General features: G+C 58.9%; 2 protein-coding genes across 4 annotated transcripts in view; one reads left to right on the top strand and one right to left on the bottom strand.

The window, feature by feature from the left end:
- Positions 1-12,990, bottom strand: part of LOC138845283 (protein GVQW3-like) — a 55,072-nt gene extending 42,082 nt beyond the window's left edge. The window contains exon 1 of one of the 2 annotated variants that reach the window (XM_070057139.1): positions 12,704-12,990. The gene's annotated coding sequence lies outside the window, so the exon portion shown is untranslated. The remainder of the gene's footprint in view (positions 1-12,703) is intronic. The other variant, XM_070057138.1, reaches the window with a different exon arrangement.
- An 84-nt stretch (positions 12,991-13,074) lies between these two features.
- Positions 13,075-19,932, top strand: EMX2 (empty spiracles homeobox 2). Of its 2 annotated transcripts, XM_002718681.5 has the most exons (3): positions 13,092-14,283; positions 16,177-16,361; positions 18,445-19,932. In XM_002718681.5, the coding sequence occupies exons 1-3, from the start codon at positions 13,875-13,877 to the stop codon at positions 18,610-18,612; spliced, it is 762 nt and encodes a 253-aa protein (XP_002718727.1). In that variant the 5' UTR covers positions 13,092-13,874; the 3' UTR covers positions 18,613-19,932. The 2 variants fall into 2 exon arrangements, with proteins under 2 accessions (XP_008268812.1, XP_002718727.1); XM_008270590.4 differs by lacking the exon at positions 16,177-16,361 and having other exon boundaries at positions 13,075-14,283.
- Positions 19,933-23,968: the final 4,036 nt, after the last annotated feature.

Raw genomic sequence — 23,968 nt, 5'->3', positions numbered from 1 at the left:
CCCCTGCTTGCCCTGTGTCAGGTCCGCCAGCGACTGAAATGTGTCACTGTTTCTCCGACAGAAGCTTCTGGCATGACAGTCCTCGTCCATCACAGAAATTTCTTGGGAAGAAACTGAAAATATTGTTTGCCTTGTGTAGTTCCAATACAACACCACCAGCCTCCTTCCTGGGCATTCTGGGTTTGGACAGTTACCTGTTCCCAGCTAGTTCTCAAAGGCGAGGAGCTTGATCGATCCAATTGTTAATTGGATCTCTTAATTGCAGGTCAGTCACAAACTTCCTTATACATGGTCAGTGCTCAATATTGGTGGAACGAACAAAGGACCCCCAATCCTATGAACATCTGATTTGAAGTGGCCCTCCTTAACTAGTCTGGGGCACAGCACCCACTCTGCCCTCAGCACGGCACCCACACATTCTGTGCACCCACACATCAGCTGCCGACGTGGGTGACTGGCCTTCGTTTCTTCTCTGGGGTTGGAATTTCTGCTTCTGCCTCTCTCACGACTAGGGCAAATCCACCTCTGGCCGTTCTTCTAGATTCTCATGCTTTGAAATGTCCTCTTTGCAATAGCAAGTTTTGCCTACCTCTACTCCCTGTGAATAAGGTAAAAGTCACAAACAATTCTCCCACCCCACCAGCGGCAGCGTAAAGTATGGCAATGAAGAGGGCAGGCATCCCTTTGGGAGGCAGATTCGAGGCAGGACCACTGCCCTCCAAAGTGCCCATGGCCCCCTAGAGACGCTCCAGAGGCTTTTATCCAATTCCGTGTCTCATCCACTCTCCTTGCTTAAAATTTCGTTCTCCCTTCCCAAGCAACACTCACTTCTGTTTCCGTACGGCTTGATTCTGACGACCTCATCACAACGCCTCTTGAGTGCACTGCACCCACACAGTTACCAGTAGTCCTCTGCTCACAGTGCACTTTTGGAGGACATCATGGGGTTTCTCAGCTTTCAATCTCAAATGCCAACAGGAAGCCTGGCATAGAGAGGCAAGGATTTTTTTTGGAGGGTAAAAAAAGGGATGTTGCTTCCCTGTCATTTGTGTGTGTGTGTGTGTGTGTGGCACATAATCATGAAAACTCAACTCACTTGCCTTCCTGTGAAGGTGAGAATTCTGTCCTTTTATAAGTAGAGATGGGACTGCCCTTTACAACACGGCTCCTGCGAGGGACCACAATCTGAGTGGCAGATAATGACTGGAAAGAACATTTGGGGATCTGTTTAAAAGTGCACCTGCCTTCGTCATCAAGCATGGATTCTGGTAAGGCTGTCGAAGGGGCTCCCAGCCCTCCTGGGAAAAGCAAGGTCTCCCCTGCAGGTTTCCCCTGCAGGCTAGCAGCACCAAGAAAGAGCGAGTCTGGCACAGCCTGGGTCCCACCAGCATCTTAGGACGGAGTTACCCTTTGAAGGCGCCAACCCTCTTGGACTGAACTGCAACTGGCCAGGAGGGGGGAAGCTCCGCGTGTGGCTTCTCTTACCTTTTACTTTTTAGCCCAGTCTTTGGCCTCTTCCTCACCTCTCCAGTTTTGCTCTTTTGCAACAGTATTACATTAAGGCATGACAACCTACAGTAAAATATGCAACACTTCTCAATCTGTGCTCCTCCGATGTTACCAGCCCTACATCAGGATACAAAGCAACTCCAGCAGCCTGGACATGCCCTTGTGCCCCAGTCAAAGTCCTCCCCAGAGGCAGCCACCGCTCGGAATCCCATGCCGGTATACGAGTGCTGCCCACTACTTCACATAAGCCCATAGTCTGCTCCCTTCCCTTCTTCCATTCACTAAACAACAATATCAAAAATGGGCAGACATCATCTGTCTCTTCCTTCCCAAGATGTCACAAGTTAGTGTCCCCCAATGTTTGCCCCTGGGGAACAGGAATTGGGGTGCTTGTTACTGACTTTGGTATGCATTCTGGTATAACATAAAAATATACACCTTTCTAATCATGACAAAAACGTGCTTTTATGGGGTGGGGACATGAGCAGAAAGAGCCTGACGAGGGAGCCCTGGCCCCCTGGAGGTGAAGACCCCTTCCCTGGCAGGCCCTTGAGGTGGGGGTGGGGGGACCGCATGCATTCCCTTATGGTCAGTGATCCCTATAGCCATTCCTGGAGGATTCTTGGTTATCTCTTGAGACAGGGGACCATTGGATCAAAGGGTTCCTCCTCCCACAAACTCTTCCCCTTGGATCTCAGCAGAGGAAATATTGTTTAAAGCAAAATTTAAAAGTACTATGGAAGTCAGGACACACACACACACACACACACAATTGTAAACCCTTGATCACACATTTGAGTTTTAGTGATACATGTAAGGCAAATGGTAATGAATCAAAACATAGAGTTATAGCTAAGACCCATACTCTGGTCTCTGAACAGCACCCGACCACAGACAAGGGGCAACTCCTTGTTCTGGCTCCTTGATGGCCCTGCCATCAGATGGGTGTGCACAGGGACAAGGGTGGAGGACATGAGGGGCAGAGACGGACTTGGATCCTGAAATGTATTTGCAGGGACACCTAAAACATGAAAAGGAGAAAACAACCTCGCAATTGCCCAGCAGAGCACAAGGCCTGACTCCATTGGCTAAATGGTCCCATATGTGGTAATCTCAAAAACTGGGAGGCTTGGCATGGGTCGGCCTGGGTGGTGCCAGGGCTCTGTGTGGCTGGGCTGGGCAGTGAACACGCTGTGCAACCTCACTGCGCCCATTTCTGCCTCTAGAATTGGGCAACGATGGCAGTATCTGCCCCACAGGGCTGGTCAGAGAGGTGACAGAGGGAGTTGTGGGCAGGCTCCTTGTAACTCTCACATGCATCCCCCTACCAATGATTTACTGTCTCCTCTGCACCTGGGGAAAGTACTCTGGAGGGGACATGGGATCCAGGCTCCGTGGCCTCTGTGGGATCCAGGCTCTGTATCCTGCAGTTGTTCATTTCAGAGGGAACTGAAGAGCAAAGTGTTATCTTTCCTCACACTGTGGGACTTGACCTCCACAGTGCAGACAAGGAGGCACTTGGGTAGGAAATGAGAGGTGGGAGGAGAAAGTAAAAGCTGTCGGAGTCGGATGGATGTGGCTTGGAAACCAGACTCCTGCGCGCGTTAGTTGTGCGTGTGACTTTGGGTGAACCCCACACTGCCTCACAGCTTCAATTTTCTTGGGTTGAAATGGGAATGGAATTCACTGAATTAGTTCAGTGCACTGCTGGGAAGACTGGATGAGATAAACCCTGTGACGGGCATCCAGCCCTGCACCTGGGACAGGTGCCCTCGGTGACAGAAATGGATTCTTTCTCCTGCCAGAGACCCTGGCAGTCGACAAGGCGTGACTCCCCACACACCTGAGCCATGGCCCCTTAAGCCAGGATCACCAGGAACTGATCAAGGGGCAGAAAGAATGGACAAGCGAGCTGGACGCCATTAGGATAAAGTTTTCCTGCACCCTGGGCAGGGATGAGACGGATCACCTGGATGGAGAAAAGGCCGCAGGTAGCCCAGGTGTGTCCCAGCCCATGTCAGGGTGGGGGGCACACCCACACAGGGGGCGCTCGATGCTCTCATGCATCGGCCTGACAGCCTGAGCTGGGCGCATTCAGGGGACTCCCCAGCGGCCAGACCCACAGAGGGCAGCCCTTGGGGATGGGGTTGGACCCCATCAGAGGCAGGAACCCCAGGAGGAGCTGACATGGGGAGCTGAAGCCCCCTGTCCGGTTGAAGCCAGGTTTCCCTCTTTTGTTTCAGAAGGTGTTCACCAGGTGACCATTTGCAGGATCACTTTCAACAACAAGCCCACCGGCCCCTCACAGTCTGGACTCCCTTCTGCCGCTTCCGGGGGTCTTCTTCCTCCCCCTCCCGCTGCCCAGGCCCCCGGGATCAGCAGCCTCCTCCTGTTGGTCCAGCTCCAGTGACAACTCTATTTTCTGTTTTGGCTACTTTAGCTGACCACCTGCTCTTGTCCTGCCTTTTCCCCCCTTTCTTTTCCTCCCTAAACAGAACCCCTTGCGCGGCTCTTGTCTTATGAAGGGGCGATACCCCAGGGACATCTGAAGCCCCCAGTGCCTCTAAACTCTGCCCTCCGATGGACACCGGGACTGCTGCTCATTTCGGCTTTTCATGACATCAAAAGCGGACTGTACTCAGGACCCTCGGAGCTGCAAGCAGCCCAAGCCCGGGCCAGCTCTCCCTCGCCTGGGGCCGGGCCAGGCGGCTGCGAAGGGCAGCGGCGACCTGGGCCAGGCGCGCTCATCCCCGCGCGCGTCGGGCACCGCCGCAGAGCCGGCAGTCGGGGGTCGGAAGCCGGGAAGCCTCGCCGCTTTCCCGGACGCCTCAGCTGAGCATATGCTGCCCGCGCCCAAATTCATTGTTAATTCATGACATCCGTGTAGGGATCAGCAGGGCACCCAAACAACTAGCATAACCTGAGCGAGGCGGCGGCCGCAACCCGGAGAGTGCACGCTCGCGGAGCCACTTTCCGGAGTTACCCTGGTCCTGCCACAGCGGGACACCAAGGCTGTCTGCTGGCCTCACAGGAGTTCCGATCAGGACTTTACATAAACGTGAAGGCAAACAGAGACTGCCCCATACACCTAAATGCGTATCTGTGTCTCCAGAACTGTCTACAACATGCATGACATAACAAAACATCTATGTCATTTAAGGAAGGTAACAATAATGCAATACAGAACTAAATGCTAAATACATTTAACTAGCATGTAATGTGATGAAATCATCGAGTGCAATTATATACATATAATACAAACACATTACGTACATGTAATAATATTACACATGACAAGAAGCGCTCAACACAAACGGCCCGCATATGTTCTAGATCGCGGCTGTCCCGCTCTGAAACACCCCAGGTGCGGTGCAGGAGCTCGGATCCCGAGAGCCAGCTCTGGGCAGGGCGCGGGGGCGAACACGGACCGGCGCACCACGGTCTCCCGACGCGAGCCCTAGTATCTCAGACAAGATCCCAGACCAACAGCTACTCAGTGGGGCAACGGGGTGAACGAATTACCTCTTACAGAGGTCAGACGCCAACCGCGGGGAGGGCGCAAATGACACAGACGACCCCCGAGGGCTTCCTGCTCCCCACGTTCCCCGCCAGCCCCGCGTGTTTGGCGCAAACCTAGGTGTTCTACCCCTGACACATAAAGCGCATTTCCCGGCGCCGGCCGTGAGAGGCCATTCGGAAATGGAAGGAAATCTTTCTGTGCGAGAGCAGCCCGTTCCAGGGGCTTTCCAGCTGCGGGTAGCCCCGCAGCCGGGCCGCGTGAAGAGGGCTGAACGTGGAACTAGAGGTGCAATTCGATCGTCATCGCAGCGCGTGGCTCCTCTTCCCCGGCTTGGGGGGACCTCGACGCCAGAGTTACCCCAGGGTTGTATCGTGTAAGAGGGAGAAAGAACGCTGGCTCGCTGGCAATCCACAACTGCCTGCGAACGAGTTACCTCAAAAGCAGTTGTCTGGGAGAGAGGGGTGTGCGGGCTAAACCAGGGCTCTTTACGATGGGAACGCACCGCACCCCCTTCTCAGAGCGGCTTCGACTCCCAGAGCGGCCCGCGAGCGCCCAGTCCCGGCGCGGGGCGCGGGGCGCGGGGCGCACGCCGTGTCCAGCGCCACGCTGCCTGGAGGGCCGTTCCCGGCTCTGGGGCGCGCCGCCGCGGCCGCCGCGTTTGTTTGCAGTCTCTTTAACTCTCCACTTGTGGTTCTCGTCCCTTCGAGCGCCCTGCCGTGGAGTGTTAGACAAGCCCTGTCGTCTGTGGGCTCTCACCTCAGAGTCAATATTATCTCAGATGGGCACAATAGACTGGAATGAAAAGCTAATATTGAACCAATGCGGTCCCTGCCCGCGCCGCCGCGATGCCACCCTTTGCCGCGCAGCCCCAGGCGAGCCGCTGGCGGCCGGGCTAAGCGGAGCGCGCCCGCGGTCGGGCCTCTCCGGGTCCTCGGCGGGACTTGGGGCGGGGGCTGGGGGCCCCTTCGGGCCCAGCGGCAGAGGTGTCGGAGGCCCAAGCGGGCTGCGGCTGCTGCAGGCCCCCAGACTCCCCCTCGGGTCCCACTCGCGGCCTCCCTTCCCACCGCCCCGGGCTGGCTGCGAAGCGCCGGTCGGCCGGCCTCGGGGGAATCCAGGAGCACGGCGGTCCCAGCGCCCAGGCGCCGAGGGGATACAAAATAGAGCCGCTGTGGAGCCTGCTGTAACTCCAGGCGCCCGGGGCCGGCCTTTGTGTGTGACTGCGGAATGCGGGCAGCTTCGGCCCCGGAGCAGCCCGCTCCTTCCCCTGGCTTGGGGGACCAGCCCTCAAGGTTAAAGACCCGGCTGCTCGCGGAGGGGTGGGGTCCTTGTGGAGGGGGGCGGGTCCCTGGGCCGCTTTGAGTCGCCCGGAGAGCGGCAAGGGATATTTGGCGCACCGAGCCTCGGTGGTCGGTGTTCAGCGCTCCCGTCTGCGGCCCTCCCTGGCGTGGAGAGGCCGCAGACAGCCCTTCCACTCCTCAACCGAGGCTTGAGTACGCAGGGGCAACCGGGGACGGAGACAGAAGGGTCTGGGGCAGGTGGTCCGGGGGGCAACGGTGGGCGAGTGCGTGGGACGCAAACTCCAGGGTTGAGACGCTGTGGGGCGGCCTGGACGCGCCTTGCTGTGCGCCATGATCTGGGTGCCCCATCCGTCGGCTGACTGGGTCCCTTCCCTGCCTTCTTCTCCTTGGCCAGAGCGCAGAGTCTGGGGACCCCTGGTGCGGGGGGGGGGGCAGGGCTCCTCATGGAGTGACCACTGCATCCAAGGCCAGGCGGTGGGAGTGCACCACGGGCCTTTGCACACTGCCTGGGAGCCTCAGCTTCCTCATCCAGAAAACAGGTATATGGCTCCTTCAGGGACTCATCACACCAGGTGCCTGGCCCGGGGAGATCACCGGTGTGAGCCTACAGGCTTCTCAACACTGCAACAGTGGGGTACAGGGGCCAGAACCCGGGCGTTCCTCTAAGACCTCCCGCGTGTTGCCCAAGTTTCAAGGAGAGCTGCAGTGTCCTGATTCCCTTTCTAAGCCCAGCCATGCAGTTTAGACAATAGGGAGGTCCTAAGAGAAAAGACTGACTCCCCGCGAGAGGGGCCTGCCACAGGCCAGCGTGCCAGGAACCGGGGAGATCGCCACCAACATTTGGAAGGCATCCATTCCATTCCCAGAGGAGTCCAGGGCTCCGGGTCAGGAGGCTCACCAGGAGTGGCAGAGAGCAGAGGGGGGAATGCTGCCTCTGCACCTGTCACCCTGGCTGGCCCTGGCTGGGACCCCAGCAGGATGGGGTCAAAACTTTGGGGGACGATTGGAGGAATTTTGACAGCCCAACTCCCTCCCAGGTGCGGGACAGTGCAGGAGAGACCAAGCTGTCCAGGCACAGGCCAGGCAGTCCTATGGGCATGGGAGCCTCTGTCCCGTGCTCCCTGAGCCTGGCTGGTGCACGCGTCCATTCCTCGCCTGCCCTTGCTTGGTCTTGGGCTTTCATTTGAAGGCAGCGAAGGGAGAGGGAAAATGAGACCCCTTTGACTGTGTTCAGTTCTTCCCACGATGACTCAGGCCAGCGTGTGTCCAGGCACTGAGGACTTTGAACGCTATGAAAGGGGCAACGGACAGCTGGGTCCGCGGTGGCGCCCGTGGCGCCCGGCGTCGGAGCAGAGTTCCTGGCTCTGAAGTCTTGGGTCTCACAAAGGCTGGGTCTCGGGAAGCCCAGCCGCTCCTAGCGGCCGCCGAATCCGGAGAAGGGCAGCGCCTGTCTCCCGCAGCCACCCAGGGCAGCGGAGGCCAGGGCCGGGTGGAGACCCTCCCGCGAAGCTCAGCGCTCAGCTCTGCGCTCCGGGCAGTTACTCCGCTCTAGGACAGCATTCACATGACACGGGTTTCCGGCACATCCGAGCAGATCCCACGGTCTCCCCGGGGGACGAATGGTCCACACGCCTTGGAGGCAGGACCTAGTCCTCAGAGCCCCATCGCGGCTGCTCAGCGGTATGCTCCAGGGTGTGACTGGTGATCCGTCATCACCCCCACCAGGACCGGGGTCTCGGGCGGCCTCGGCTGGCCGCGAGGGGGAGCAAATCCTGGAGAGCCGCACCCGGCGACCCCGGCCCTCTCGACTCCACCCGAGGCGGATCGCGTGCCGGCCATCCGCGGCCCATGCCTTGAATCTTTGTGGTCGAGCCAGGGTATCTGGGGCTTCAGGCATTGAGTTGTGGCTGCACTTGCTCCCGGCCTCATGGCACTTGGCGCTGTCCCCTCCTCCCTGCTCCGGGGGAAGGCAGCCCGACTCCCAGTGAAGCTGCTCTTCCATCGTGGACGTGGACTGTGGCGGGGAAAGCCGGAGCAGACGGCTGGGGTGGGGGAGAGGGAAGCATTCCTGAGTGGTCCCCTCTCCGCTGTCGCCAGTGAGCCTCCTCAGACTCCTCTCCCGCGCCCCCAGCCTGGGATTGCTGTGGCGGCGAACTCTGGCACTGGGGCTCAGCTTCTGCGCGCCTGGGGCGCACCCGCTCAGGGACACCGAGCGTAGGGCGCCCGCGCCCGGCCCTCGCCGCTAGGCGCCGCTGTGCGCACACCGATCGCGGCCAGGCCAGCGGCCTCTGGGGAGCACACCAGAAAGGGATTTGCCATATATACATTTTTTTTTTTTTAAAGAAATGACTCTAAGGCATTAATTCTACTTTTCACCGAGGGGCCGGAGGGACTGCGAATTACAATGGGATGTAGGAATTCTTGGCCAGCCTGTGGGCTTCCGCATCTCTGGACACCTTCGGACGCCTCCAGGCCAGGGAAAGGGCTCACGGTTCTGCGCGGCCGCAGCGCGGGGAGGGTTCCTCGTTCCCCTCTCCAGAAAGGCGCAACCCGCGGCGACCCGGCCGTGGCGGAGGGCTGCGGGCTGGCTGGACCACACAGGGCCAACGGCCTAACCTGAAATGTGCTCACCGCTCACAGCGCGCCAAGCCCGATCTCTCAACAATCATTACCACGCTAGTTCCTTTCCACAGGTGAGACAACTTAAGGCGCACTCCTAGCCTGCGCTGCGGGAAGCTGCGCCCCCACCGCAGATCCCGCAGATCCCGCGCAGGCCTAGCGGGAAACCAGCCAGGGAGAGGCGCCGCCTTGCTGGAAAGGCGAGCGCACACGCTTATCAGAGATCCTTGGCGATCTTTCCCTGGGGGGCACCTCCGAGGAGGAGCCGGACATCCAGGCCTCTCTCACCCCAACACCTCCCTAGGGAAGTTCCTGGCCTTTGGGGGCCGGGGTTGGGGGCACACAGGAGCGAGCTGGCAAGCTGCCGTGAGACCAGCAGAAGCTCAGGGTTTCCGCAGCTTTATGGAGGCCGGGTCAGCAGCAAGTCGTGGGGTGAACAGGAAATAACACAGCAGCCGCTGTGGAGGGTCACCACGCACCAGACGCTGTCTGCACACCTTGCTTATGTCATGGAACAGTCCCGAGGGCTAAGGTGCGGACATTTGTGTCTGTTTCAGAGGAGAGAAGACACTGGCACAGCGAGGTTAGGTAACTTGCCCAAGGTCACACGGGCAGCCTGTGAAGGGAAGCCTGCTTTGGGGTGGCGGTATAATCACATACAAGTCATCCTGCGTGGCGTGCACTGTTCTGAGTTTTGAACGGCTCACAGTTGTTTAAGTGCCACCGCAAGGAGGGCGTAGAACAGTTCTATCACCAGCAGAACCATCCCCCCTCCCCCCCAAAAAGCCTGGGGCCCCACTGCTACCACCCCTGCCTCCCGGGCAGCACTGGCTGTGCTTTTACATAGGACAAAGAGGTCAGGAGTGGTGGCCGCCTGGCCCAAGGTCGTCCAGTAAGTCCAGACCTGGGGTTGGAACCTCCGTAGGTGTCTGCTCATCCAGCGCCCGCACAGTGCCTACTAGGCACCAAAGGCGCAGCGGCGCGGGGCGCCTGCGGGCCGCGGGAGGGAGCAAGCTCTTGGCTCTGGGCTGGGGCCTCAGACATCATCCACCTCCCACTGCACACAGAGGGTTTTAACCCAAAACCCACTCGTTGGGCGACCAAGGAACAAAGCGAGGCTGCATCTAGGAGGCCCCAAGCGGCCGAGGAGCTCAGAGTGCAGAGCCGAGCGAGCGCCCGGCCCCCCGCGCTCCTCCGCCCGCCCGCGTGGTTAATGAGTGACTTCCCTGGTTAATTCCCTCGCACGTCGGGGCTGGGCGACGAGAACCTTCTCGGTCTGCTCTGGTCTGGACGCATGCATTAGCATATATTACCCAGTTTCCAATACTTCCGCACCGCCCCCGATTCACCGGAAGCCCGCTTTCCCCCCCAACCGGGGCTGGCGGCTGCAGCGCTGCTTGGGGCGCGGGGGTGGTGGAGCCGGAAGCTTGGGGCGAAGGAACCGGCCCTACCATGCCCTCCTCAGCGGGGTGAGCGCCAGACCCCGCTGGTTCCTTCAGCCTCGCCCACCTGTGCCATCCGGAGTCCTTAGGACAACTCTGGCCCTTGGAGGACAATTTTCCTAGGATACCCCAGGATGGGAGTGGGGGTGTGGAGCAGTCTGGCCCTCCTCTCTGGGCAAATGTGGCCGGCCGAAAGGTCAGGTCTCCAGCCCATCATCAGCTCCCAGTGGACTCCACCTTAGTGCTAGGGACTGAAGGTTTGAAAGGGGAGGAGACGCCCCTCCAGATCCCACACAGCCGGGTCTTGCTCTGTGTCCCAGGCACAGTCCTTGCCCTTAAGGTCAGCGATGTCTACCATCAGCCAAGATCACGGTGCAATAAGTGCCCATTACCCTTTCCACGGGCTGTGGTGGGCTTTCAATGGCCTTGATTTGGAACCCCAGAGTCTTAGGACCACATTTGGAGCGCCTGGCCCGAGGGAGAGGCAGGATGGCCCCTCTCCCGTCCTGCAGAGTCACAGGGAGAAGTGCCCATTGCCACTTGCCTTAGGGTGCCCGGATCCACCTGCTGCCCATACTGGGTGTTCATTCCGGCTTCGGAAACCTGAGGGCTGACCCCTGTCTCCACCCAGGACTGGCTGGCAGGGCACAGACTTCCACCCTTCAACATGGCTTCAGGCTGCCTGCTGCTCTGAGCGAGGCCGAGCCTCCAGCCCCATAGCCTAATGGAAGGAATGATTTTCAAGGTGGAGACAATACTCTGCAGACTGTGGTGCAGGCCTTGGGGAGCTGCAGTCTTCTAAGGCACCAGAGGGGCTTGGCCCAGCACCCGGCATCTTTGGGTCTAGGGGTAAAATAAATAAATAAATAAAAGAGGAAAGCAGGGCCAGGACGCCAGACCAGAGGTGGTTTGCAAGAGGTCAGAAGCCTGAAGCAGAGGGCCCCTTTCTCCCTCTGTGAGGGCAACACAGGCTCACAGCTTCTTTCTGTGTGCGCCCGTGTATGTGTGTGTGCGTGTGTGTGTACACGCATGTACCCTCCCACACCAGGAAGGCTGAGCGAGGAAGCAAAGATGCTCCCTGACAGCTCCCCAATAATGCTCTTGGGGTCCCAACAACCCCAAGAAATGCTCCTCCACATTCCTCTCTTGCCTGGGAGGGCTCCTCAAAGCGGGTTTTGGATACACCTTCCACTTACACACCACTATACGTGTGACAAAGTCAGCAGCGGGCACACACGAGGACACAGCAGGTGAAACCAGGGCGGGACAGGGGCCAGCTGGGGAAGTGCAAGTCCTCCCAAGACCCAGACTTCGGGAGGGCGTGTGCCGTGTCACGCAGCTGCCTCCCCCTCCACCCACCCCTGGCTGGACTTCTCCAGGGTCTCCAGCAAACGCAACCGAGTGACCAAACCAAGGCGTTTCTTGGTCCTTAAGATAAATGACAGGGGCCTGGGAGTGATAGATTTAAAGGACGCCAGATTTCTTAAAAAGTCATTAATCGTAAACGTGCAAAATACCTGCTGGTACTTCACTTTATAAGAATGTAATTGGCAAAAGGGGGGAAAAAGAGGAAAAAAAAAAAGAGGCGGCTGATGAATAGATAATGGATCTTTAACCACCAATAAACAGAGAGCAGCGCCAGCAGCCTGGGGGATGTGATCATAATTGCGCCGCCCAGCGAGCCAATGGGGACGAGCGAACTCGGCCCTAAAATCATCCCAAAACCGAAGGCGAGTTCGAAAATGCGGACACGGCCGAACACCGGAGACCCGATCCGCAGTCCCTAGTTAAGAGCCCTGAGTTTGCGCTGCAACCCAGCCCTGGAACAACAGATGGCAGAGTAATAATAGAAATAATAATAACAATAATACCGACCATAGCAGCAGCGGGGATAACAATGACGGCACTTAGTAACGAGGGCGCAAGAGTAGTGGCCCCGGGTCAGCCTACGCCCTGACCTGCGAACCCCCCACCCCAACACCCGGGGGTTCCAAAAGGAACTGTCTGGGGCTAGGAGGTGCGCGCTCCCACGCCCAGACGGAGAAGGCGAGGGTCTGCCCCGAGAGCGGGCGCCGGTCGGACGCCCACCAACCCCGCACAGCCAAAAGCAGCTCAGCTCTCCGCTTGCAAACGGACGAGCTGGGTCAGGGCCCGCGGACGCACCGACCCTGGGACCTCAAGGCTACGCGTGGTTGGACGGGTGGGAAGACTCCCCCCCTCGCCTAGGAAACCGCGCGGAGTTGGGCTGGGGGGTGGGGATCGGTATCGCGGCACGGCGCCTTCAGCCCTCGCTGGGAGCAGTCCCGCCCGCTTACCCTCGCGGTGCTCCCGGGCATCCCAGATCCCCCGACACAGGGCCGCGGAGGGCCGTAGGGCGCCAGGAGTCTGCGTGTCCGTCTGTCCGTCTGTCCTCCCAGCGCGGGCGCAATAGGCTCGGGATCCAGGGGGCTGTAGCTGAGGCGGCGCCCGCCCGGGACTCGGGGACTCGGCAGGGACCGGGGCGCCCCGGAGGGAGCGGAGGAGGTGGAGGTGGAGGTGGTGGTGCTGGTGCTGGTGGTGGTGGTGGTGGTGGAGGAGGAGGAGGAGGAGGAGGAGGAGGAGGAGGAGGAGGAGGAGGAGGCTGAAGGGGAGGAGGTGGGGAAAGAGGAGAAGGAGGAAGAGGAGGAGAGGAAATCGGAGGAAGAGGAGGAGGCGAAGGAGGAGGAGGAGAGGCCGCAGCAGGCGCCGCGGGAGCGAGTGAGCTGGGCGCGCGGGGCGAGGGCGCGGAGAGGTCGGGCGGCCCGGCGGGCGGCAGGAGGCTCGGCCCGGGCGGCGGCGCCGACTCCGTTCCACTCTCGGCTGGGATCCAGGCCTCCGGGTTCCCAGGCGCTCGCCTCCCTCTGACGCACTTTAAAGAGTCTCCCCCCTTCCAGCTCAGGGCGAGTAATAGCGACCAATCATCAAGCCATTTACCAGGCTTCGGAGGAAGCTGTTTATGTGATCCCCGCACTAATTAGGCTCATGAACTAACAAATCGTTTGCACAACTTGTGAAGAAGCGAACACTTCCATGGATTGTCCTTGGACTTAGGGCGCCCTGCCCGCCTTTTGCAGAGGACAGAAAACTTTTTTTTCCTGCCTCCCCCGAGAAACTTCCCCCCCTCCTCTCTGCCTCTAACTCCGATCCCCCCACGCCATCTCGCCAAAAAAAAAAAAAAATCACCCCAATCCACGCCTGCAAATTCTTCTGGAAGGATTTTTCCCCCTCTCTCCAGGTTGGGCGCGTTTGGTGCAAGATTCTCGGGATCCTCGGCGTTGCCTTTCCCTCCCCCTCCCCCTCCTCTCCTTCTTCCTTTCCTTTCTTTCTTCCTTTCCTCCCCCCCACCCCCACCCCAAACAAACGAGTCCCCAATTCTCGCCCGTCCTCGCCGCGGGCAGCGGGCGGCGGAGGCAGCGCGCCGCGGTCGCCGGGAGCAGGGAGCCCGGGGCGCGCGCTCCTCGGCGCAGCATGTTCCAGCCGGCGCCCAAGCGCTGCTTCACCATCGAGTCGCTGGTGGCCAAGGACAGTCCCCTGCCCGCCTCGCGCTCCGAGGACCCCATCCGTCCCGCGGCGCTCAGCTACGCCAACTCCAGTCCCATAAATCCGTTCCTCAACGGCTTCCACTCGGCCGCCGCCGCCGCCGCCGCCGGCAGGGGCGTCTACTCCAACCCGGACTTGGTGTTCGCCGAGGCGGTCTCGCACCCGCCCAACCCCGCCGTGCCAGTGCACCCGGTGCCGCCGCCGCACGCCCTGGCCGCCCACCCCCTGCCCTCCTCGCACTCGCCACACCCCCTGTTCGCCTCGCAGCAGCGGGACCCGTCCACCTTCTACCCCTGGCTCATCCACCGCTACCGATATCTGGGTCATCGCTTCCAAGGTACGTGCCACGTCGCGGGACTGCAGCGCGCTCCGCCCGCTGCATCCTCCCCAGCCCCCGGCCTGCTCGAGGTGGGCGCCGGGCAAGGCCTGAGCGGAGGCTCCCCCGGCTCTCATGGGCCGGCGCGCCCGCTTCGGAAACTGGGCGGCGTGGGGCCAGGTGTGGTGCCGATCCCCGGTCTCCGAGGCTGCGGCCAGTCTGGGGCGCTGGCTGCTAGCCGATGGGCCCCTCGGCAGGGGCGAGGACGGCGAAGTTGTGCCGGAGTGCGCTCGGGTCGGGGCAGGCCGGGGCAGCCGGCTCTGCGTGTCCGCCGCCCGAGAGCCCAGAGCCCGCGGGTTCCCCTCGGCGCTTCGCCCGCTCGTCCCGGATCCGAGGGGCGCGGGGAGGGCCCGGCCACCAGGTTCACCTTCGACCGTGTTCCGACCGCCTCACTACCCAACTACTGGTCCAGACCCGCGATTTCTCGGTTTGGCGCCGTCTCACCGAGGCGAGCAGACCCCTGCGCCCCTGGAGCGAAGCACGGTGTTTTCCCCCCTTTGCTTTTCGGAGGCCGGAGGAGGGGCGGCGACCCGTGCGGGTGGAAGCCTCCGGGGCTCGGCCCGCTCGCAGCGATCCGCTTTGGGGGCGCCGAGCGGCCGCGGCGGGGAAGCGGGTTCGGGCTGGTTTTTTTTTTTCTTCTTCCTTTTAAAAGAAGTGGACAGGGTCAGGAGACGGCCTGGGCGGGGGAGATCTATTTGGGTGTTTTCATTTCTTGCTTTAAAAAACAAAATTGGTTTTCTTAGGGTAAGGGGTGGGAGAAAAGTTAAAACTTGCCAAAAAAAAAAAAAAGTGCAGTAATTAGTTTAGGGATCGGAATGGGTAAAAGTCCTTCCTCCGGCGGCACCGATCAATACTCGGCCTCCTGTCCATCCATTAACCCTTGCGTTGCGGCCAGGAGCCGAGAAGAATCGGGTAGATGTCACCCCTTCCCCGTAATTAAAGCTCACCCCGACCCCCCAAAACCCTCCCCCCTTACTCCTGGACTGGATCTGCCTCCATTGCCACCTGGACTGTCAGTTTGTTTTTTTCTTTGTTTGGGTTTCTGGTTTCGCGATTTCCAACCCTAAGGAGCGAATCTGAAACTCTGGCTTTGCTTGGAAAGTTTGGGGAGCCTCTTCCTCATCCTCCGCCAGCCAAGGCCCTGATCCCCCCAGCAGGTCCTGAGCAGCCCGAGAGCTGCCTTGGCCGCGGGGAGTCGGAGCGGGCGCCCGCAGCTCGGAAAGCTGGGGCTCCGGTGCTTGCGCTCGCATCGGTCCCCCGGTTCTCTGGAGCCGGGTCCTCGGCAGGCAGCGGCGGCGGGCGCCGGGCACACCCGCGGCTGGCGCTTCTGTCCGGGTCGGGCTGCACTGACCCGCCGGGCTTCTGTACTTCCCTGCGGGGTTAACAAGACAAGATTTCACCGAGTCTGCGAGGAAACTGGACAGCGGCCCGCCACCTCCCCACCTGTGGCCAGTGTTCCTCGGGAAGCTATCAAGAACAGAAAGCCGTTTCTATGGGTGGTGGGCGCCGACCCCCTGGCCCGGCTCTGCCTCTCCCATCTTTTCCCCCCGGCGCCGGCGCCGGGCGCGGAGGTGGCCAGGCCTGCGGCGCCAGGGCGACTACTGAACCCGCCGAGGTCAGGAGCCTGGGGACCGGTTGGGTGCCGCCCAGCTGGAGCCCCGGCGACGGTTCCAGTCTGGCAGCTGAGCCGGCGTCCCCTACGCGAGCCCCGGGAGGGCCACCGGCCCCTGCCGGTCTTGCAGTGCAGGCGATGCGCAGGCCCTGAGCGCGGAGCCAGGCCAGCCCGGCTCGGGAGAAGCGCGCGCTTCGACCAGAGCGACCCCCCCTAACGGGACTTCTGCTGTACCCCCGCAGGGAACGACACAAGCCCCGAGAGTTTCCTTTTGCACAACGCGCTGGCCCGAAAGCCCAAGCGGATCCGGACCGCCTTCTCCCCGTCCCAGCTTCTAAGGCTGGAACACGCCTTTGAGAAGAATCACTACGTGGTGGGCGCCGAAAGGAAGCAGCTGGCGCACAGCCTCAGCCTCACGGAAACTCAGGTGGGTGCGGCCCCGGGCGCAAAGACCCTTCCGAAGCTCGCTGCCCCAAATCTCCAGGTTCCTGCAGCTGGGCCCCGTGCACCCGCCTTGAAGGAGCCCGGGAGTTGGGTCCGCGCCCGCGCTCCGGTTTTGTTAAGCTTGGAGGTGCTCAGCTTTCATGGGCTCCAGCGGGCACCCTAAGGGCCACCCCTGCCCCAAGTTCTGCGCGAAGCTCTGAGTTACTCCCCCTGCCCATCTGGGCTTGCCTGGTAGCTCCTGACCGAGACGCCTCCGCACTTGTGTTTGGACGTTTTGGTGAGAGTCTTGGGGACCCCGGGCTGGGGTCCAGGACGCGGGAAATCGCGGCAGAGTAGCCCAAGACTTGCAGCCCGAGCAGGATAGAGTGGGGAGTGGAGTCAGGGCGAGTTCCGAGTGCCTGCGGGACCTTAAAGGAATGGGAGAACCAGAAAGTGGAGGCCAGGAGACCTGGGAGCACCCGAAATCCGAGCGATGACGCTAGGAGGCTGCAGAGAGGATCTGCCCGAGGGGACAGGCCCTGCGGCGCAGCAGCGTCCCGTGCGGGCCCGGCTGCGGCTTGTCCGGGCGCGGGGAGGAGGCCTGGGGCTACAGTAGGCGCTACTGTACGCGGAGCCGCCGGCGGGGTCAGAGTTCCCGGTAAACAGTAACGCTTTCGGGCAGATTAAGTTGTAACTTTTTTTTTTTTTTTTTTCTGGGAAGCGCAGAAAGGTCGAGGCTTTGTTTTAAGACATGCTCCCCTCCCCTCCTGCCCCGGACGAACCCGAAGAGGGCCGGGCGAGTTTGCGCGGGGCCGGCCCGAGGCGCGGGCCGGACTGATGTCTTCGGGACCGCCGAGGCGGGCGGTGGTCTTTGTCCGGCTCGCTGCGCACGCCGCCTGGAGTCTTTGTGTGCGTGTCAAGCCCCGAGCGCACCGGCGCGCGCCTTGGGCGAGCGCCGGGGAGAAGTGAACCGTCCTCCCCTTCAATTAGCAAACTCAAAGCAAATTAAACTCAGCCTTGTTCCCGCTCGGCTTTTTCCTGGGGCACTCTAGGGGACTGGGGCATTCGGGGAGAGCGAGCCGGGACCGGCCGGCGCTTTCAAAGGAACGAGCTGAGCGGACCTCGGGGGCCCCAGGGGGCTGGGGCTGGGCTGGGGCGCGGCTAGCGCCAGAGGAGCTGACGGGATGGAAAGTGTGCTCCCCACCGGCCCCCAGCACGGGGACGCGAGGACGTGGTCTTCTTTGGTGTGGTTGTTGAACGGGAACCCACTGCCCGGCTTCTCCAGAGGACCACTGGACATAGCTGACTCCCATCCCACCGTCCCCAGACGTCAGCTCTGGGGCGGCCGGGCCACAAGCCCAGCACCTGGTCCCAGGGTGACCCTGGCCCTTTCTGGGGCTGCCTGGGAGGAGGGAGAGGAGGCCTCCCTCTCTCCACTTTCCCTCTCTTTCTCAGTGGTGCCCTTATTTCTCTAACTCATAGACTTCCGGCGGCTTTCAGTTTTGAGCTGCTTTTCCTAGCGGGAAAGGTGCAACTGGGTTGATCCACCAACCGCCCGGGCTTCCTCCAGTCTCAGCTGCTTTCTGCTCACCTGTGAGAGTCCCCCCATTAGGGGACCACAGCTCAGGCAAACCCTGCACAACCACGGAGGGCCAGCGTTGGAGAGGAGGCGCTGTGTTTAGGCAATGCCCACCAGATCTCCGGAAAACAGAAAACACATTGGGCCGTGTGCGAAGCTGCGGTGGGGATGGAGGTCTGCCTGGCACCCCTTGCTGGGGAGAGTCAGGAACACATCTCTACTTTTCTTTACTTGTTACTTTTGTGTGGGGGGGCCCCATGTGTTTCAAGGCCACTGCTCTCAGCAGGATGTGGGTGCCCTGTTCAGAGCCTTCCAAAAGTTCAGCACACCCTGGGCCCTGGGTGAGACTCGCCAGGAAGACTCAGAAGGGGAGTCACCCTGCTTCCAGGCCATCCAGGGAGGCCCACTCTGAGGGTGGGCACGGGCCTGGGCCTCCTCCAAGTCTGGCTGGGGGTCGAGGGCAGAGCGCTGGCACAGACCTGACCGCCCCGTCTGCCTCTGCTCACAGGTAAAAGTATGGTTTCAGAATCGGAGGACGAAGTTCAAAAGGCAGAAACTGGAGGAAGAAGGCTCAGATTCGCAGCAAAAGAAAAAAGGGACACACCACATTAACCGGTGGAGGATCGCCACCAAGCAGGCGAGCCCCGAGGAAATAGACGTGACCTCAGACGACTGAAACACAGACCGCACCCCACCGAAATGGACAACACCGAGCACCGCAGGCAGGGAGAGGAGGGGAAGACGGAAAACCCTACAAGACAAAAACAAACCGCACACACATTCATCGGGAAGGGACAGGGGATCTGGACGAGCACCCGGGCGCTTCGCAGACTTCGGACCGCGAGGGCGCAGGGTCCCTAATCCGAGGCCGTGCTGAGATGGCAGAGGATGGAGTCTCCTTCATCAACATGCGACCCTCGTCTAAAGAGGCAGCTGAGTGAGTGAGTGAGTGAGTGAGAGAGAAACAGAGAGATGGGGGTGGGTGGGAGAGAGAGCGAGCGAGAGAGATCCGAATGTGGCAAAGCTGAACGCTCTGACAAGGGGAGCTGTCAGTCAGACGCCAAACCAGCAGGACGAGATGATTGGCAGGTATTCCGTTTACCGCAGTCCACTTAAAAAAATGACAATAATGGTGATAAAAGCAAACAAACAAACAAACAACCCAAGCAGGCACAGGACTTTTTGTTTTGCACTTCGCAGTGTTTTCTCCCCAATCTTTACAAAGTAATTAGTAATAACAAGCAAAATTCCATATTTAGCCCCATCCTACACCTGTTTCAAAAACTTGAATTGCATGTAGCAGTTGTCGGGCGAATGGTGTCTAAAGACAAAATGAATTGTAATTTTGTTTCCTTTTAAAGACAGGTTCTGTGTGCTTTTTATTTTGATTTTTTTTCCGAGAAATGTGCAGTCTGTAAACACTTTTTGATACCTTCTGATGTCCAAGTGATTGTGAAAGCTAAATGAAGTAGCTCAGCGATAGTGGTCCTCTTACAGAGAAACCGGGAGCAGGTCAGGGGGCTGGGAGTGGCAGGAGAGGGTGCCCACGAAGAAGAGTCAGGGCTTGTGCTGGAAAAAAAAATAATAATCTGAATTCATTCTGTTTCTTGGACATTCCCTTTCCTAACATCCTGAGGCTAAAAAACCCCGAGGTAAACTTCTCCTTTTAGTGGTTGGAGAAATTGGCAGAGTTCAACCATTCACCGTCATGGCCATTCCAAACTTTAAACCTATTGGAAAAACCGAAGGACTGTAGTTAGCAGGGATGGTAGTGTGGCCACGGACACGCGGCAAGTTTTCAAGCACTGAGTTTCTATTCCAAGATCATAGACTTACTAAAGAGAGTGACAAATGCTTCCTTAATGTCTTCTATACCAGAATGTAAATATTTTTGTGTTTTGTGTTAATTTGTTAGAATTCTAACACACTATATACTTCCAAGAAGTATGTCAACGTCAATATTTTGTCAATAAAGATTTATCAATATGCCCTCAGAGTAGCTGTCTCGGGAAATTGAAATGCATCGTTTAAGGAAGGATTCTGTAATTTGAATGTGGTTCTTCCCATTCTAGGCTCAAAAACCCAACCTACCCCTAACGCTGCCCCCCCCCCAAAAGGGCCAGAATGGATTCTTGGGCATTTTAAAGAGAGAGAAGAGGGAGGAGGAAGGTAGCTAGGACAAGTTAAGTCCTTTATAAAAGGGAGCAGAGAAAAAAATTTTGTAACCAGACCTTGGCCCGGTGTGTGCCCTGCTGAGGGAGTTTCGTGTGAACTTCACATTTCAAATGCTGCTGCTTCTTCTCCTAACCTCTGCTGCTGCTTCCTTTTAATCTGGACATATGGTTATGCCTTGAGGGGTACTCACCCACGATTGCAGAAAGCTAAGTAGAATCAGAATCCTGGGACTTCTAAACTTTGTTTCTGACTTCAAACCTCCAAATGCAACTAACACCCCCCCATATCTCTCCCTCCTCCTCCCTCTCTCCCTTCTTTCTTTTCTTCTTCTTCTTCTCTCTCTCTCTCTCTCCTCTCTCTCTCACTGGCCCCAATCTTCTGTAGGTGATGGGATGAACCCGTGGACCTCAGCAGCCTTATAAGGCAAGCATTCTGAGAAACCTTCAAGTCTTAATTTTCATGTTAAAGAAGAAGTTGTAACCAGTCTTGGAGGAAACTTAGCTTTCTTCCCTCCCTCCTTCCCCCTTTTTGGGGGTATGAGGTTGTTTTTGCATGCTTCATTTGCTTCTTATCCTGATAGGCTGCATTAATCAGTTTTATTTCCATTGATAGAGAAACCTCGTCTGTTCTGTTCCAGCTACAAAGCGTCCTGCAAGCTTTTGTGAAAGTGCAAATCAGTTTAAGCAATTATCATACCAGGAATATGAAGGGGAAAGAGGAGGCCTTGCCCAGTGGTCTGCTTTAATCTCTTAATCCACGGATCCAGGGGGGCTGCCTGGACATAATTTAGGACAATCTCCCCACCCTTTACACTGTGATAAGGCCGAGTTACAATGCAGGGCAAAAATACAAGCTTTGTTAACATCCTGCCTTGAAAAGTTAAGATTAGACATTCTGTGCACGTGTGGGGACTATAGGGCACTATGGAAATTTTTTCTTTCTTTTTTCCCTCCTCTCCTCTAATGTAGAATTCATTCTCTGTCCCTCTCTCTCCTCCCCCGTCTCTGCCCGTCTCCCCCTCTGTCTCTGTCTCTGTCTCTGTCTCTGTTCCTCTGCAGAACCTGCCGGCTCATCGTGGGTGCATGTTCACCCGGACTCCTTTGGGAAGGTGTGTGGTTTGTGGGGGATGTCGAGGCAAGAGGGGGTGGCCTTGGGGAGACCCAGGCTTGCCTCCCACAGAGACAGGTGTGGCCCAGTCCCGGGCACCTGCGGGAGATTTCCAGTGCAAACCTCAGTGGCCGTTAGCTGTCTGGAGCACTTTGCAACCATCCTCCTCGCTCAACCAAGTCCAAGTTACCTTTCCTTTCCACTCACCTTCCAAAACCCGAAACGCCTGGCACACCGAGCCCAGTCCTGTTAAAATTCAGACTGGCCTTTCCAGAAAAAAAAAAATTCTCATTGATAAGCCTTCTTTTTGCAGGAGCCATCTATTTAAATTTTTTTCCTTAAAGCATAAGAAAAGGGGGGGTGGTGTGGATTTTTTTTTTTTTGGTAAATGTCCTATGTAGTGTAACAGCAATAAAATCATCAGAGAATACTATTAGCTTTGAGAAAAAAAAAAAAACTAAAAGCTTTATTACAAACCAAGCTTTGAAAATAGGGGGGATTAGGCGGCTGAAAGGGTCCCACAATGGTAAGAAGAAAAGGTTTCATGCTAATGAGGTTAATGCCCTTTGTATCTCGGGCCTCCACATCTTCATTACGCGCTATCTCCGGCTGCACCGAGCGGCTCAGAGAGCCGCAATCCACTCCAACGCCCCCCTTCCCGGCCCAAAGAAGGATTTGATACCAGCTCTGTTCAAACTAGATAATTATATCTTTTCAAGTCGGAATTAAGATAAAGAAAGTGAAGCAGAGGCGGCTCGCCTTGATCCACTGCAAACAAATTTGGCGCACTTTCGAGTCCTTCCCCCGCCTCCAAAAGGCCGGACGGTCAGCTTATTAGCCGCTCGTTTGCTTTATTAATTCATCTATTTAAAGTGGCAGGATTAGAGCGTCTAATGTGCACGCGGGCTGCCATGGCGCAGAGGAATATAAATATTTGCGGGATGCCATCCCACGATGACTATCTGGGTGTGGGGCGCGCGGGGCACGGGGCGCGGGACGCGTGTGCCCCGCGCCTTCGCCCCTTCCGCAAGGTGTGCTCGCTCTGGGCAGGGGGCGTGTGGGAGCGGGCTGCCCCCTCGTGTTCCACGGGGGCCAGGCCTGCTGTGCCCCTGGGCGGGGCTGGATGGACACCGTGGTCGGACTGCGCTATTCTCAGCACACGGCGACCAGTACGCACATCGCCGTGTGTCCTGCCCGTGACCCCGAGTCGGGAGGCGGGTTGCGAGTTTCATCCACCCTCAGGCTTCCTCTGTGCGTGCCCCCACCCCACCCCGCCCCGCCGCCCCAGGCCAAGTGGATGCCCTGGAGACAATCGCGGCTCGCAGTTTGCTTTGCCCCGAGACAGTCGATGGGACCGCAACGCGAGTGTGCCGGGGCTACGTTCTCCTCCAGGGCACGCGTTGGTTCAGCGTGCGTGTATCTATCGGGAGTCTGTGCCCCGGCGAAGGCGCCGGCAACTCCGGTGGTGGGAGAAGCCTTGGACCTCGGGCCATTTACCGCTTCTGTCCCTCGCTCTACGTGTGCGGTGCTGCCACTTCCCTCCGCCTTTGCTCCTGGCCGAGCAGGAGCGGGCGCGTTGGCTGCGCCCGGGAACCTGCCGGGCCACTTTTGTGCAAGGGGCGGATTGTGGCAGCCGGAGAGGCGCGTCAAGCGGGCCAGGCAGAAAGGGGGCTCGGGCCTGCGCGCGCGGCTTTGCAACGTCAGCTCCTCCCCGTCCCCGCCTCGAGTCGCAGCAAACAAAGTCTTGGACCCGCAGGCCGGTTGGGGAGGCACCGTGGTGGTTCGGAGGCCTGGCCCGGGGGCAGAAGGCCTGGGGTGCTCACGTTGGGGCCGTTGCAAGTTGTGCTGTGGGTGTGCATGCAGTAAGCGTGCCAGTCCGTGAGAGTTGCTTGTGTGGATTGTGGAGGTGCAATCGTGGGGCTCAGCCAGGATTTGTTTGTGTTTCGGGGGCTGTGTGTTTGGTCGGAGGCCGGCGAGACCTCAACAGACTGCGTGTTAGGAGGTCCAGCTCTTTGGGGCACCCGGATTGTTTTGAGTTAGCGCGAAAACGCGAAGTCGAGAGGCTGCTGAGTGCCCAGGAGGGTGTGCAAACGCGGCTCAGGCGATCTGCGTGCCGCGGGGACTTGGGCCGGAGCTGCACGTCACCCAGGGTGGGGGCGGCCGCTGGGGGTGACTTGGGACTCACTTGCGTTGGAGGGGATCCTGAGCTGCGCGTCTCGGCCAGCACAAGGGCGGCACTGGTGTGGCTTGGGATCCAGGCGCACCTGTGTCCAGCGAGGACGCTGGCGGTGGCGCCGTGTCCGCAAGCGCAGCACCAACTCCGGAGCTGGGCAAGCGGCAGTGCTGTTTCTTTTCTTTTCTTTTCTTTCTTTTTTTTATTTGAAACTGCGCGTTTTCCTCGGCAGGCCTTCATCTTTCCAGAACCCATTGCTTGATTTATTTGGGGGCCTCCTTGGGGCAGCCGCGGGCTGGGTGGCAGAGGACAGGGGCCTACAGCATGGGACCAACGGACCCGGATGCCGAGTTGCGGGGTCGCCCAGCCCCGGACCCGAGCCCGCGGCCCGGCCGGCTGATTAACTACCCGCACTCCCCCCCCCACCCCGCCCCAACCAGCCCCGTAGCGAAGGGGAAGTGGGAGTTTTGAGAACCCTCTGACCCCAGTCGTGACCCTGCTCAGGGAGGCAGCTTCTCTCGGCGGCTACCCTGTGCGCCAGGGAACCCGAGGCGGTGCCACGCTTGAAAGCGAAAGG

The sequence above is a fragment of the Oryctolagus cuniculus genome, chromosome 15, assembly GCF_964237555.1.
Source record: "Oryctolagus cuniculus chromosome 15, mOryCun1.1, whole genome shotgun sequence".
Classification (NCBI taxonomy): domain Eukaryota; kingdom Metazoa; phylum Chordata; class Mammalia; order Lagomorpha; family Leporidae; genus Oryctolagus; species Oryctolagus cuniculus.
The sequence above is the reverse complement of the archived record's forward strand: the minus strand, read 5'-3'. Positions and strand labels throughout refer to the sequence as shown.

Excerpts from the sequence above, each read along its gene's own strand:
- EMX2 (XM_002718681.5), top strand. The coding sequence starts at position 13,875 with ATGTTCCAGCCGGCGCCCAAGCGCTGCTTCACCATCGAGTCGCTGGTG. Across the intron at positions 14,284-16,176 it reads TCTGGGTCATCGCTTCCAAG|GGAACGACACAAGCCCCGAG; the intron begins GTACGTGCCACG and ends GTACCCCCGCAG. Across the intron at positions 16,362-18,444 it reads TCAGCCTCACGGAAACTCAG|GTAAAAGTATGGTTTCAGAA; the intron begins GTGGGTGCGGCC and ends CTCTGCTCACAG.